The 16943-nt window shown below is 40.3% G+C and overlaps 1 protein-coding gene across 1 annotated transcript; it reads left to right on the top strand.

Annotated features, from left to right (window-relative positions):
- The first annotated feature begins 10453 nt into the window (after positions 1-10453).
- Positions 10454-15691, top strand: LOC137574955 (uncharacterized). The gene is made up of 4 exons (XM_068287379.1): positions 10454-11333; positions 12081-12285; positions 12373-12719; positions 13017-15691. The coding sequence occupies exons 1-4, from the start codon at positions 10454-10456 to the stop codon at positions 15689-15691; spliced, it is 4107 nt and encodes a 1368-aa protein (XP_068143480.1).
- The last annotated feature ends 1252 nt before the right edge of the window (positions 15692-16943 follow it).

Genomic DNA, 16943 nt, shown 5'->3' with positions numbered 1-16943 from the left:
TATTGGCAGAAACACTAATTTTAAAGGACGAAATGTCCCGAGAATAAAAAAATTTAAACTTCTCCACCGCAATATTCGAGACGCTAACTTTCTTCCGAATATAGGCTATTACATCATCAGATGTGACAAGAGGTCTAGAAACAAATATATGTCTCTTTGGTGGTATGCCAACCAGAGGAGGCGGTCCCGAAGCGTCAGCCGCAGCAGTAACGTTGGACAAGTCACCCACTGCAGCAGTCAACTTGTTTACGGGGCCCTCGATACTTTTAGAACTATCGGCAATTTCCATTGGAATGGGTAATTGCCCGGACACATCGGACACTACAATAGGCATCGTTTTTAAGAGATCATTCCCAGGTGATACCGGTAATTCCTTACTAATAGCATTCACAACCGGGCTCTTAAACGAAATCAATTGCTGTACATTAGGAGTGGACGGTGCATGAGACCGGTCGGGGACGATAAGAGACGCTGGCGGATCTACAGATACAGAAACACCCCAAGGACTGGTACTTTTACGTTTCGGAGACTCATTCATAAGCGATAAACTTCTGTACTGAGTCTCCACCGCAGTAAACTCCGCTTGGAGTTCGTTAAAACCTGCGTCAAAACTATCTCTAGTCCGCCCCATAAAAGAGCGCATCTCATTCTCGACCTCCCGGCAAGCATCACATCCATATTTTAAGCCACCACCTTTAGCAATAGACTCCTTGATTCTGCCTGTGTAACCTGCACACTTAACGTGAACCGCATTGTCACACAACCAACAAAGATCATGGGAGTCAACCGCATTAGTGGCAACTATGCAATTATTTTTTATTAAAACAACAACACCGCTAATGCAAGTATTGTTGTAAGTTTTGATTTTATTTAAATTTAAACAAAAGCGACAGCAAGAATTCGCGAAATGAAAATAAAATTCGGATGTTGAAATTATTATTAATTAAACCGATAATGAATTTAAGAAATTTGTAAAAGTATTTAATCGCGAGAAAAAAATAAAAGTTGATAAGCGCAAAAAAAACACGTCCGTCCTCTGCAACGAGTGAGAGTAAGACCAATGAAAACTCGCATTCCGCAACCGATGACTGTAGTGTCCGATTTGCCTGGACAGGAACCTAGATCCATGGATAGTGCCGGCAGGGATCCCAGTAACTGACACTATTCATGTGGTAGCTGATGCAATACCTGGTATGCCGAAGCCGAAACTAGACACTACTTTTTGTAAATGTTGTCTTTTGACCTAGACTTGGTTAAAACCTGACATTTTTGACGCCACATTTTTGCCCTATAATTTCAATATTTCAAGACGTGATCGTCCTGTTTGTTGTGGTGTTGGAGTCCTTATTGCAGTAGATTCCGTCGTTACATCGGTTCTGATAACAATACCTGACACGATTAGTATCGAATTTATATGCAGTAAAGTATTTGTTATTCTGCAAACATCCGTTCCCAAGAATATTGAGAAAAAGTAGTTATAAAAAGAGAGCTAAAGTGTTGGCTGCGTCAGTTGCTGCGTCATCTGCTTCTGATGCTACTGTTGTGCCTGACACTAATTCCATTGTAGTAGAACTACCCAAATAGTAGTTTTTTTTTCGAGGCTTGATCCTCATGCTACTTCTGAACAAGTCATCGCCTACATTCAGGGCAAAGTTCTAGACCCAAACATTGCTGTAAAAAAGGTCCGTTTCTTACTGGGGACACTTCGTTCTTCAAACCAAGTGTCTCCCCAGAAGTTGTCAAAACTCTTTATGACCAAACACCTTATTATTAAAGAGTATACAATCAAAATGAAGAATCAGCATCCGATTACCTTGTTATCTGCGAAAAACGTTCCTTCCGGCTGTTCCTGTTGGCGAATCAAAAAACTAATTTCTTTTGCTTTTGTGTCTTTACCGTTGTAACTAACTCTCGCGCTCTTGCGTACAAATTGTTGTTGCATGTGTTCAACTTGACGCGCTCTCCCGCTCTTTCCTATTCTTGTTTGATTTGCGCTCTCGTCTTTTGCCTACCCGCGACTCTGTGACACGTCTTTTTGTTTTTGCGTATTCTTGCTTGTTAATTTCCTTAGTTGTGAAGGCTTACTCTGCACATTAACCTTGTGTCAGAACTGGTCAGTATATTCTTATACACAGATTTTATACCCTTCAAACTTTTCTTTTTTATTTTTTTATTCCTTTTTTAAAATAAATTTAACTTTTTAATAAAATGGTTGTCTGTTCACGTTAACTGTGCAACATTTTAAATCTTTTAATTCTTTTATTACCTGTTCCTATATTCCACCAGTGTTAGACATGGTGGTATATTTAAATCATTTAGAGGCAATTCAGTTTGTCTCCTATTTAGTTTCCAGTCAAGACATGCTCATAGTTGTAGGTGATTTTAATTTACACGCTTTAGCATGGTCACCAACAGATGAATCTACCACGCTGCCCTCTATGTCACATGACTTTATTGATGGCCTTCTAGGCTTATCTTTATAACAAGTCAATCCTGTCTTAAATTCTAATGGAAAATCGTTAGATCTTATTTTAGCATTCTTCTTATTGTGATGTTTCTAGGATCGAACCATGTGTTCTTCCCGAAAAGAAATTTCATCCTACATTAAATTTAAAAATTGATCTGCCCTTGCTTATACCATTACTTGGTTCAAATGAGATACCTCTAACTAGGTGCTTTCGTAAGACTGACTTTGCCAGCCTTAATGAAAACATTGCTACCACCGATTGGTCTTATCTGTACAATTGTAGAGATATGAACTCAGCTGTTCGTTATTTCTAAGATACTCTGGATTCACTCTTTGATATTTGTGTGCCTCTTGGTAGGCTGGAGCGGCTTAACAAACCTCCCTGGTTCTCTCGAGAGTTATCCAATTTGAAAAATGTGAAGACACGATATTATAAGAAGTTTCAAATAACACGTCGTTCATCAGATTATGCTCTGTATACAGTCGCTCGTTCAAAATTCATGATGCTTAATACACAATGCTATAAGAATTATCTTCAGCGGTGTAAGCTTCAGTTTTCTTCTGACCCTAAACAATTGTATAACTTTGTTAATTCTAAACGTAAGACCTCTATGCACCCATCTTTTTTGTCTTTTCAAAATAAAAAAGCGAGCACTGATCAGGCAATTGCCGATATGTTTGCGAATTTTTTCAAAACAACCTATTCCTCAACGGAATATCGAGCAAGTCCGTATCCTTATCATTTAGAAAAAGCTAATTGCATTTTCAATCCAGTGATTGATGAAAGTTCTCTTCTTAGCGAACTTAAACAAGTTAAACCTGTTTATTCTCCGTGGCCAGATGGTCTACCTGGATGTGTACTCAGGTTCTGTGCAAACGCATTATGTAAACTCATTTTAAAATTGTTTTAATTGTCTGTCGAATCTTCCTCTTTTCCATCTATTTGGAAAGAGTCGTATATCATTCCTCTGCATAAAAATGGTAAGAAGTCCGAAGCCTCTAACTATAGTATAGTATCTCAAAATTGTCCGCTATTCCGAAAGCATTTGAGAAAATTATAACTTCTCAATTGCAACATTTTGTGCAGCTCTATTATTTCGCCATCTCAACATGGGTTTGTGAAACGTAGATCTACAACCACTAACCTTTTAGAAGTTACCTTTATAATTATCAAGGGGTTCAAAAATGCTAAACAAACTGATGTCATATACACTGACTTCAGCAAAGCCTTTGATTCTGTTAATCATACTTAACTACTTTCTAAACTGAACGACATTGGATTTCCACCTCTTTTCCTTTCTTGGATTCGAGAATATTTAAAAATTAGAACACAGAAGTTACTTTTTAAGTCTTCTTTTTCCAATTCCATTCCTGTGACATCTGGTGTACCTCAAAGTAGTCATCTTGGCCCTCTGCTTTTCACATTATTCATTAACGATCTTCCATCAGTCATTGTTCATTCGCGCGTGCTTATGTATGCTGACGATGTCAACTTTTGTCTTACTGTTACAAGCTGATCTTAAAAACTATCAATCCTGGTGCCAGTTTAATCTATTAAATCTTAACACTACCAAATGTAAGGTAATGACTTTTTTTCGTAACTCTTCTCAACTGGTCAATTATTTTCAAAGCAATGGTCCTTTAGAACGTCTAAATAATATGAATGATTTGGGCGTACTTAAAGATGGTCAAAAGAATTTGACGACCTAGCTGGGATCGCAATGTCAATTTGCCTTCGTATTCTAGTAGACTTCTCTTGATTAACCTTCCGTCCCTAACTAACCGTAGAATTATGCTTGGTGTCATTTTTATGCACAAGCTCCTAATTGGTGATATCGACTCGCCTGAGTTATTAGCTCAGGTGAATCTGTCGGTACCATGTAGACGGAGTAGACATCCTTTGATACCTTTATCCCTTAGTCGTTGTTCTTCTAACTATGCATGAAACTTTTATGGTCCTCTGCCCGATTACAACCTTCTATTTCCTGTAACTGGTTCAGAGTCTTCTATTAATATACTTAAAACATCTATCCTATCACATTTAGTTAATAGATAGCTATAGTATTATTTGTTTGTCTGTTTTTTCTATTGTGTATTCGTCCACGGCTGCACCCGTCGGTCGGGTGGGAGGTGGTCAGTTATCTGCTTGGGCTCGCGCTTAACAGGCTTTGTCCTGGTGTCGTAGGGCCACTTGAATGTACTGCGCATAGTATCGTCAACATCCGCTACTTATATTTTTGCCTTCACTGAAACTTGGCTGAAGCCGGATATTGCCGCTGCCTTCATTTTCCCCTCATATACATCAACGCTCTCGTGGAAGACGGACGTGTTTTTTTTAAGCTCCCGCATTTTAACTGATTTTATAATTTTTTTTATTTTGTTTTATCGGCATCGCGATCGAAAATTATAATTATAATATTAAATCTAACTTGCACCATATCACTCGTTTGCGTTTTTGTGTGTTTGTGTTAATAATTTTTAACAACCTTAATTCTGTTAATACCTTTGTTGGTTTTTTTTTTTTCTTTTCTTTCTTTCTTTCCCACCTTTTTTTTTCTTTCTTGTAAATCACAAGCACCGCTCATTTGTAGTTGTCTTGCAATTTCGGTGAGTTCTTGTTGCAGTGTTTTTGTTTTTGTGATTTCTAGCTCCCGCGCTCGCGCTCTTTACCTTTTTTTGTTTTCGTTTCACTCGTCGCCGTTATTTGCGCTCATACTGCAGTCTGTTGTGTGTCTGTAATTTAGACTCTATAGTGCTCTCTTTATCTTTTAACCCTTGTGCACCCTCAATATTTCGCTTTCTTATTATTTCTGGACCTCAGAGTGAGTTATATATTTTAATACCAATACATATCTCATTTTTATTTGTTTGGTTACTAATTCATCCAATTAACTCATAATGCCTGTCTGTTCGGTTAAAAATTGTTTGCAGCCCGCCTCACCCCTGAATAGTTTTATTTACTGTTGGTTGTGTAAAACTACAGTACATGTTAAGTGCGCCGGCTTTACATGCAGGGTAAAGTATCTTTTAGATCTAAAAAAGGGTCTCAAATGGGGATGTGAGTCATGCCGTATCGTGGAAGATGAAATGGAACTTTTCATGCGGCAAACAAAGGATAACCTGATGAGTCTGTCCGCCAATTTTCTTAAACTCTCGCAAGAGTTTAAAGCTGTCGAGTCACAGTTTAGTAGTTTAACGCTACTGACTGAGTCTCGAAAGCGTAAGAAGGCAGAAGAACAGACTTCTGATTTGTCCTTGTGTTTGCCGGTCTCCACATCGATATCGGTTCCGACCCCCTCTCAACCAATGCCAACTCTAATTCCGCAGACGATGTCTGTAGTGTCCGTTTTGTCTGGGCAAGAATCTACACCGATGGATTATGCCATATCAATAGAAAAGTTCAAATTTTCATATTCTAGGGAAATTTCATCTATTAAAATCAGTGTTCCAATTGAGTTCTTTGACTGTATCTGCAGTTCTAGCTTCTGGCCGTAAAGCTTAATTGTGAAGGAGTTTACATCCAGAAAAAGGAAGACACGGGGCCAAACAAGGATTCCTTCACCATCTATTCCTCTTTCTTCCTCATCTATTCCCACTTTACTGAGACTTGGTTAAAACCTGACCTTTTTGACGCCTCAGTCAATTCAATATTTTTAGACGTGATCGTACTGATCGTAGGGGTGGTGGAGTTCTTATTGCTGTAGATTCCGCCCTATCATCGGGTCTGATAACAATACCTGTCTCAAGTACTATCGAATTTATATGCGTTAAGGTATCTTTTACTCGTTTTTCCATTTTTGTTACCTGTTCTTACATTCCGCCCCAATCGGAATGGCCAACATATTTACTACACTTAGATTCTATTAAATTTATACTTGAACTACTTTCTGACAGAGACTTATTAATTGTCCTTGGGGACTTTAACCTGCCCACTATGACTTGGTCAACAGTTAATGGTAGCAAAACGTTGCTGCCCTCTGGGTGTCATGATTTTATTGATGGTCTGCTTGAGCTTTCGTTGGCCCAGCTGAATTCGATTTCTAATACGTCTGATCCTAGCTTTTGTGAAGTATCTAGAACTAGTCCAATGGTGTTACCAGAGGATAGTTATCATCCAACTTTAGAGTTATCTATTGAATTTCCCAGCCGCGAGCCCATCTCCGAGTGTGATCCTATGGTACGCACCCGATGTTTTCGGAAGACTGACTTTGTCGCACTAAACAATGCCTTTCTTAATACCGATTGGACTAATTTATACACTTGTGAGGATATGAATTCCGCCATTTCTTTATTTTATACCACTGTTGACTCGATCTTTAACGACTGTGTACCCTTAGTGTCTCCTGTGGTGACGCAAAAATTACCATGGTTTACGCGGGAGCTGTCAAAACTGAAGAATCTTAAGTCTAGGTATTACAAAAAATATAAAGTCACGGGTCTATCATCGGATCTGTCTCGTTACTTGGTTGCTAAATCGAATTTTATTGTTTCTAATTCTAAATGCTGTAATAATTACTTACAACGTTGCAAATTGCAATTCTCCGAAAATCCTAAAGAGTTCTACAGTTTCGTGAACTCAAAGCGAAATTCTATCTCCCTTCCATCGTTTGCAGTTTTTAATAATGATTCGGCCTCTTCTGATCAATCTATTTCTAATTTATTTGCTAACTTCTTCTCGACTACGTACATATCTACTAAGTACAACTCTAGTCAGATATATCCATATCCTATAACGAAATCCAACTGTATTCTCAATCCTATTATAACGCAAAGTTCGGTAGCTAAGGAACTAATGACGATTAAGCCGGTATACTCACCGGGCCCAGACGGTATTCCCGCTTGTGTCCTGAGGTTCTGTGCGGAGTCATTGTGCTCGCCTTTACTTAAGCTTTTTGAGTTGTCCGTTACACTGTCCGAGTTTCCAACTATATGGAAGGATTCGTTTATTTTACCTCTTCACAAATGTGGCAATAAATCTGACGTCACTAATTACAGAGGAATTTCTAAATTGTCAGCGATACCTAAACTGTTTGAGAAAATTATGACGTCTCAAATACAGCATTTATTTAAATCTATTTTTTCGCCATACCAGCATGGGTTTGTCAAGAATAGGTCTACCACAACTAACCTTTTACAGTTTACATCTTTTGTAATCCAAGGTTTTAAGAAACAAAAGCAAACTGATGTTATATATACGGATTTCAGTAAGGCTTTCGATTCGGTAAACCATGCCTTACTATTACATAAGCTGAATTTAGTTGGCTTTCCGGATGCTCTGCTTGCTTGGATTTCACAATATCTGAGCAATAGGAGGCAGAGGGTTCTTTTTAGGTCCTCTCTATCTAAGATCATTTGTGTTGAATCAGGAGTCCCACAGGGCAGTCACCTTGGCCCATTGTTATTTACCATTTTTATTAATGATCTCCCCACCGTTCTTTTAAATTCCAGAGTTCTTATGTATGCCGATGATGTAAAAATCGCTAATCGCATCGTAGACTCTCTCTCATGTAATACCTTGCAAGCTGACCAGAATGCTTTTCAGGGGTGGTGTAGGACTAACTTGTTATCTCTAAACTGTTCTAAGTGCAAAGTTATGTCTTTTTATCGAGGTTCTCCCCAATTAACGAGTTACTTTTTAAATAATTTCCCTTTAGAAAAAATTAATAATACTTCCTTGGTTGTAAAAGATTTAGGGATCTTAATCGACCACAAACTTAGTTTTAATCAGCATATATCGACTACTGTTAGTAGGGCTAAAAGTGTTCTTGGCTTTATTAAGCGCTGGTCGAAGGAGTTCAAGGATCCATATACTACCAAAATACTTTTTACTTCTTTAGTCCGTCCCATATTAGAATATGGATCTATTGTATCCTCCTCAATATGAGTTTTATCAAAACAAATTAGAATCTGTACAAAAACAGTTTTTACTCTTTGCCTTTCGTGATTTGCGCTGGGATCCAACTGTACAACTTCCATCTTATTCTAGTCGACTTCAGTTAATTAACCTTCCTTCTTTAACTAATCGTAGAACAATGCTTGGTGTAACTTTTCTTTACAAACTTTTGAATGGTGAGATTGACTCTTCTGAGCTGTTGAGCCAAATTAACATTTCTGTTCCAGCTAGAAGGACCCGCAATTACACACCGCTTATACTTCCCACTTGTACAACTAACTTTTCTCTGCATGAACCTTTTCGTATACTATGTAGTGACTACAACAGACTTTGGCACGTTATCGGTTCCGAAACATCGCTTCCGGGTATAAAAACTGCGATCTTGTCCTTCCTCGCTCGAAATTAGTTGTAATCATCTTTATTTTGACCTATCCTGTTTGCTTTTTATATGTAACCTATTATCTCATTACATTTAATATTTTCTATTTCTTTAGTTTAATTTATGTTTATATATGTAATACGCCTATGCCCTTAGGTCGGAGTGGGTAGAGGTTGTAACATTAACTTTACATAGGGTTATTCGTAACAGGCCCGGGCCTGGTGTCATATGGGACACTTGTTCGTACTGAGCGTTGTACGACTACGTCTATCAAAAAAAAAAAAAAAAAAAAAAAAAAAAGAAAAATACCGTAGAATCAGGATATGACGACGGTCAAGGAACCGACGATTTTCGTCGTTATATCCGGAAGGCGTACTAACCGAAGGCGGGTAATAAAGGTTTGTATTGGGACCAAACACTCATCGAACTTTAGTCGCTATACCCGGACGGACATAACATAAAGACATGATAGGACTACCCGTAATGATGGCGGTGTTTTGGCTGTTGATTCAGCCTTTTCGTCTGAAACTGTCCAGTCTTCTAATCGGGAGATTAAATTTGTTTGTGACAAATTTATTGAAATTCGTTTTCTGCCTATATTACCTGTTCGTATTTTCCACCACAAAGACAAAGACTGGCTCATTGCTTTGGTAGATTTTAATATACCTGAGATTGTCTGAAACCTTTCATATGATTCTTTTTAATTAATGCCCTCCTCGTTACATTGTTTTATAGATGGTCATCTTGAGTTGTTCCTAACTCAACAAAAATCCTGTCCGGAATAGTCGTAACAGATCACTTATCTTATATTTGTGTTGGATTCTTCCAACTGCGATGTTTAAAGGGCTGATCCCTTATTATTGTCTGGACGTTGCCGCGTACAATGCGAAGTACGTTCAAGTGGCCCATACGACACCAGGACATAGCCTGTTTTGCGCGAGCCCAAGCAGAGCGCTGTCCACCTCCCGCCCGACCGACCGTGGGGCGCAGCCGTATATCGGACGGCACGATCGCGTGGACAAATACAAATAAAACGGACAAACAATTAAAAATATGATTAACTACAGCTAATTACGAGCTAAATGTGCTAAAATAGAAGTTTTCACAAGGGAAAGAGAGGCTTCTGATCTGATTACGGGATACAGAAGATTGTAATCGGAACATAGGACTCGAAAAGGTTCATGCAAAGAATAGTTAGAACTACAGTGTTTTAAGGAGCACTGCAAGCATTACTCTACGATTAATTAAAGAAGGAAGATTGATTAAAATAAGCCTACTGGAGGATGATGGCAAATTGACATTGCGATCCCAATTTAGACCGCGAAGAGCAAAAAGCAGAAATTGCTTTTGAACAGATTCAATTTTACTTTGGTGCGTCTCATATTGAAGTGACCTGTTGAGGAACGGTTGCTGAATTCTTAAACTTAAATTTATTTGAATGTAAACGATCTTTGTATTTTATTATTTTTAACTTTAAGTTGCATGGTCACACCGTTTTGGCTGATGCAATAGGTAGCGTGTGGTGAAAACGAGAAAATGTATGTTGAGTTAGTTAATTGCTTATTGGCCAACCGAAACCATCACATGGAGAGTAAATAAAAGTTTTTTATTATTATTAAACGAACCAGCAAAGTTAATTTATGTATCATCATAAAATTGGTACTTCGAGCCGGATTTGGATTCTGTTGGGATAAGCAATTCTACTCAAGTTAAGATGGAAAAACTAAAGGCAACACGCACCAAGTTAAAGTCCAGCCTCACGCGGCTGCTGACACTTTCGGAGAATCCGCCTGAGAACTGCACAGCGGATGTGGTGGATACTATGATGACCAGACTCGACAACGTGTGGAAGGAGTTTGATCGGTCCACTGATGATATGTTTGAATTTCAAGAATCGCAAGGTTACGTCGACCCCATGGGTGACTACGGAGATTATGAGATGAAGTACTTAACTGCACAACTGCACTTAAAGGAACTGGGAAAATTGGTTAACCCAGTAAAAGCAACTAAGGTCGTGGACTCCAGTGAGGGAGTCAACGAAGTAGTGTCGCAGATACTACACAAGCAGATGGAACTTCAACGGGAGTTTTATGAAAGCATGACAGTAAGTGGAGCTGCCTGTTCGGCGTTAGGGGGACAGGTCCAGCTGCCCAAATTACACATCAAGCCTTTTGGTGGCGACTACCTGGAGTGGCCAGCCTTTAAGGATTTATACGAGAGTACCATTCACAACAGGGTGAATCTGGATAAAGCTCAGAAGTTTCAATATCTCAAGTCTTTTCTCTGTGATGAGGCTGCAAGTTTAATAAATCATTTGCCGTTAACAGGAGCGGCGTACGAGACGGCTTGGGCAGGCCTAATGGAACGTTATGATCGACCTCGTCATGTCGTTAACTCGCTGTTGGATAATTTTAGACGTCTACCATCAACAAGGGTGACAGATGTATCCATTCTACGAAAGATTGCCGATGGGGCGAGTGAAGTTGTACGTGGCCTAGATGCACTTGGCCAAACTAATCGCGACTGCTGGGTGATCTATTTTCTACTGGATAAAATTGATACAGAGTCTCAATGCAAGTGGGTGTCCTACAGCCGTGAGGGGACATCTCCAACCATTAAGGATTTTCTTAGATTTCTCGGAGAACGTTGCGATGAGTTCGAATTAAGCCGCTGCGAACAAGTCGCACAATCAAACGTTAAGAAATATACTCGGATACTGATTTCCACAGACTCAAGAGGGTGTCTTAAATGTGAGTCTAAGGAGCATAACGTATACAACTGTGACCAGTTCTTGGCCCTCTCCGTGGAAAGGCGCTACTCATTTGCTAAGGAGAAACGTTTGTGTTTCAGTTGTCTAAGGCCTGACCATGGTATTTCAAGATGTGAATCCAAGTATAGATGCAAACATTGTCAGGACAAACACCACACGCTGTTACATCGCCAAGTCGAAGAAAAGAGCATTAATCCCACAGTAGCCATGATTGCCGAAACTAAGCAAGGAAAGGAAGCTCAATCTATAGAATCACAGAGTTATTTAGCACGTTCTGCGGTAAATCTACAGCCGCGAGGAAAACCAAGGAGTGTATTGCCCACAGCTCTAGTTTTGGCATTAAATTCAAAGGGATCATACACCACTTGTCGTGTTCTCTTTGATAGTGGATCAGAACTATCATACATATCGGAGCATTGCATGCGTTCACTGGGCCTCTTACGCTCACCATCTCGAATACTTGTCTCAGGAATTTCGTCAATCAAGGCCGATACTACAAGAGGGGTCAGCGCAGTACATTTGAAATCAAGGTTCTCGAAGCATACACTAGATATTACAGCTCATGTTTTAGGTAAGATAACCACTCTATTGCCAAAGGATGAAGTCGACCCGGCCGTTTTGAAAGTTTTCGATGGGTTAGAACTGGCTGATCTACCGGAAACCAGCGCTAAGCATGTGGACATTTTGTTGGGTAGCGACTACGTGTGGTCCGCATTCACAGGAGAGAAGGTATTAGATAAGCATGGAAATATAATTGCAATATCCACAATATTCGGGTGGGTGGTCACCTCAATTGCAGCTAAACAAGGATCAAATACAGCATCTCTGTTATCAACCATCGAAATAAATACATCGCTCCAAAGGTTTTGGGAATTGGAAGAATTAAGTGGCAGTTTGCCGCCGACTGCTGATGATTTAAAGGTCGAGAATCATTTTCGCTCTACACACTTTCGTGACTCAAATGGGAGGTATAGTGTTGAGCTTCCATTTAAGAACTCGGATGTTAAGTTTGCAGATACTCTTCAGGGAGCAACATCACGATTTTATTCAGTAGAACGTCGACTTCAGAAGGATAAAAGGTTAAAGGAAGAGTACACCAAGTTCATGCGCGAATACATTGCTTTGGGACACATGCGCATCCTTGATGAGTCAGAGAAGACGAGTGCACCTAAAGAACACATGTTCTATATGCCTCACCATCCGGTTATTGGTACGAAATTGAGAATTGTATTTGATGGATCTTATAAAGATAAGAGTGGCAGATCACTAAACGATGAGTTACTAGTGGGCCCAAGTATTCAGCGTAACCTAATGGATGTGTGTTTACGCTTTCGACTTTATAAGTTTGTTTTTTGCGCAGACATCATTAAAATGTTTAGGCAAATATGGATTTCTGAAAATCACCGAAATTATCAACGAATTGTATGGAGAGAAAACCCAACTGAAGAGCTGCAACATTACCAGCTTTGTACTGTAACCTATGTGACAGCCTGTGCACCGTTTTTAGCTGTACGTGTGTTAGAACAACTTGCCACTGATCTAAAGCATAGATATCCAACAGCTGCCAAGATTCTATTGGAAGATTTCTATGTGGACGATGTCCTGACCGGAGCAAACACGGAAGATCAACTTATACGTAACAAGGATGAACTTATTCAACTATTAGGTAGCGCACAGCTGGAGCTTGGGAAATGGGTATCCAATACCCACGGAATCGGCTCTTTAGAAGAAGCAGCAGCGACAAGTGTAACTGGAGATGCCTCCTCCGTCAAGGTATTAGGAATACATTGGGAACCAAAGTCTGACATCTTCACATATGGTATAAGGTTGAGCGAATGCACCGGAAGTTCAAAAAGACAAGTATTATCAGACGTATCACGCATATTTGACCCGCTTGGTCTACTGGCGCCGGTCATTGTTCAATTCAAGATCCTTTTCCAAGAGCTCTGGCTTCTTAATCTAGATTGGGATTCACCGCTTCCAACTAAGCTGGCAGACCGATGGCGTAAGTATCGCGAAGACATTATCAACATAAGGCAGTTAAAGATACGGCGTCATATTGGGTATGTCGGCAAACGAATAGAGTTACACGCCTTCTCAGACGCCTCAATAAAAGCATACGCAGCAGTCGTATACTCTCGGATCGTGAACCAGGATGGCAGCATAGAGGTTTCACTGATTGCAGCGAAAACACGGGTCGCTCCACTTAAGCAGCAATCGCTCCCTCGTTTGGAATTATGTGGCGCACTTCTGCTAAGTCGGCTGATCGCATCAATTAAATTAGCTTGGAAGGATCTAGAAAGCACCGTATATGCTTGGTGTGATTCGACAATTGTGTTGGCATGGTTGAACCACTTGCCAGCTAGTTTAAAGACGTTCATTGGCAATCGTACTGCCGAAATATTGGAAGTAATACCAAGGGACTCGTGGCGCCATGTTAATACCAAGCAGAACCCCGCAGACTGCGCTTCTAGAGGAATGCTGGCTGAGGACTTACTCCCGTTTACTCTCTGGTGGAAGGGTCCCGAGTGGCTGGCTGAGACACATCTTAACTTAGGTAACGAAGATGATATACAAATCTCTAACTTAATTTCAGAAGACGAGTACCGAAAAGAGTTGAAGGCTACAGTATTAGTTACTCTCGCGGAAACCATGAACGAGTCATCTCCCCTCGAAGAACTCATTGGTCGTGTTTCTTCCTGGCCGAGACTTGTGCGCATTGTGGCATACATTTTACGATTCATCCGACACATGAAAAACCCCCAAGAAAAGTCAGACACTTTCGCCGTAACCTATGACGAGTACAAGGCAGCCAGGAACCTATGTTTGCAGCAAGCTCAAGACGAATGGTATAAAGAACGAAAAGCGCTACGAAATGAAGGATGCGTACCAAAAGGCTCTAAGCTGTGTACCCTGACGCCGATTTTAGATGACAATGGGCTTCTACGTGTAGGAGGTCGCCTCAATAATTCAGAGTTATCATATTCAGCCAAGCATCCGCTCATCTTGCCGAGGAAGCATCGCATATCTCACCTAATTTTGGAACACGAGCATCAACATAATCTACACCCAGGAGTTTCGGCCCTCTTTGTCATCATTCGTCAACGTTTCTGGATAATGGGAGCCAGAAATCTGATTCGTAAAGTTACTCACAACTGTATAAAATGCTTCAGACAGCGAGCACATACCAGCAACCAACTAATGGCCGCACTACCGGCAGTGAGAGTTCGGCAAGCATTTCCGTTCGAAAATACAGGCTGTGATTATGCTGGCCCAATCATGATGAAGACACATAAGGGAAGGACCGCTCGAAAGGAAAAGGGATACATATGTCTCTTCGTATGCATGGCAACCTCAGCTTTACACTTGGAGCTGGCAACTGACCTTAGCACTGATACATTTTTGGCTGCTCTTAGACGTTTCATTTCACGGCGAGGCAAATGTGTGACGATGTTCAGCGACAATGGACGAAATTTTGTGGGAGCCAAAAGAAGTCTTAACGAAATGGAACAATTAGTTCAATCCCAGCTGCACAATAACAAGATAGCAGAGGCGTTATCGATCGAAGGCATCAACTGGAAGTTCATACCGCCACATGCGCCCCACTGGGGAGGCAAATGGGAATCGGGTGTGCGCTCTGTGAAGCTTCATTTACACCGAGTAATCGACCACGCCGTTCTTACATTCGAACAAATGCATACGTTGTTAACACAGGTGGAAGCGGTGATCAACTCAAGGCCTCTTTGTGCCACTTCCGATACAGACGTTGGATATCTTTCGCCCGCTCACATGTTGATCGGTCGTCCTTATACCACAATGCCAGATGGAGATTTGGACCAAGTGCCGGCAAACCGATTGGATTACTGGCAGCAATCTCAGGCCATGTTACAAGGCTTTTGGAAAAGGTGGCATCTTGAGTACCTTACGTCGTTGCAGCAAAGGCCAAAATGGTTAATGAAATCGGCAAACCCGAGGCCTGATGATCTCGTTCTAGTAAAGGATTCTCATACTCCTCCGGCTTCTTGGATCCTGGCCCGCATTATCGAGACGATTCCTGGCCCAGACGTTCTAGTACGAGCCCTTAAGTTAAAGACAGCTACAGGAGAGATGACCCGTCCCATAACCAACGTGGCTCCCCTGCCAGTTTCAGAAACATTGTTTCAGGGCCCGGCGGTATGTTGAGGAACGGTTGCTGAATTCTTAAACTTAAATTTATTTGAATGTAAACGATCTTTGTATTTTATTATTTTTAACTTTAAGTTGCATGGTCACACCGTTTTGGCTGATGCAATAGGTAGCGTGTGGTGAAAACGAGAAAATGTATGTTGAGTTAGTTAATTGCTTATTGGCCAACCGAAACCATCACATGGAGAGTAAATAAAAGTTTTTTATTATTATTAAACGAACCAGCAAAGTTAATTTATGTATCATCATTACCATATGCACGATCCGTACTCTAAGATAGGACGGATTAAAGAAGTATACAGAATTTTGGTTGTGTACGGATCGTCAAACTCTTTTGACCATCGTTTCACAAACCCAAGAACATTTATAGCTTTACTAACTGTAGCAGAAATATAAGGATTAAAAGTTAATATAATATCTAACTGCTCTAAGGCGGTGTCGTTAAGATAATAAGTTGCTAAGTATGGAGTGCATCTATAAAAAGACATAATTTTACATTTAGAGCCGTTAAGGTTTAATAGGTTTGTTTCACACCAACTCTGAAGATCATTAAGATCCGATTGAAGTAGGCTTGAAGATGATATGTCTTTAAAACTGGAGTATGTCTGGGGATGCCAAGTGCGTTTAATTTATATAAAAGCAGAGTATGATTAACGGAGTCAAAGGCCTTGCTGAAGTCAGTATAAATGACGTCAGTTTTCGAGGCAGTCTTGAACCCTTTGATTGAGTGAGATGTAAATTCTAATAGGTTAGTAGTTGTCGATCTACGTTTTTTAAACCCATGTTGGGATGACGAAATGATTGAACTACAAAAATGCTGCAATTGAGATGTTATTATTTTCTCAAATGCTTTGGGTATGGCAGACAATTTATAATTGGAGGCTTCGGACTTCTTCCCCTTTTTATGAAGAGGAATAATATATGATTTCTTCCAGATAGGCGGGAAGGCGGAAGATGTGACGGACAGTGTAAACAACTTAAGTATTGGCTTGCATAGGGCCTCCGCGCAAAACCTTAATACGCAGCCTGGTATTCCATCAGGGCCAGGTGCATATATTGGTTTGACGGAACTGAGCACGCTAAGAACCGAACTTTCATCAAACACAGGGTCTAAAATGCAATTAGACCATTGCAAGTGATGAGGATAAGGAGGATTTGCTTGATAAATCGAAGAGGAATAAGTTGTTTTGAAAAAATCAGCAAACATGTCGGCAATTGCCTGATCATTGTCAGCTTTATTGTTTTCGAA

This window comes from Drosophila tropicalis, unplaced genomic scaffold (assembly GCF_018151085.1).
Source record: "Drosophila tropicalis isolate 14030-0801.00 unplaced genomic scaffold, ASM1815108v1 contig_527, whole genome shotgun sequence".
Taxonomy (NCBI): Eukaryota; Metazoa; Arthropoda; class Insecta; order Diptera; family Drosophilidae; genus Drosophila; species Drosophila tropicalis.
The sequence above is the reverse complement of the archived record's forward strand: the minus strand, read 5'-3'. Positions and strand labels throughout refer to the sequence as shown.

Excerpts from the sequence above, each read along its gene's own strand:
- LOC137574955 (XM_068287379.1), top strand. The coding sequence starts at position 10,454 with ATGGAAAAACTAAAGGCAACACGCACCAAGTTAAAGTCCAGCCTCACG. Across the intron at positions 12,286-12,372 it reads GCAATATCCACAATATTCGG|GTTTTGGGAATTGGAAGAAT; the intron begins GTGGGTGGTCAC and ends ATCGCTCCAAAG. Across the intron at positions 12,720-13,016 it reads GCCTCACCATCCGGTTATTG|CTGTACGTGTGTTAGAACAA; the intron begins GTACGAAATTGA and ends CACCGTTTTTAG.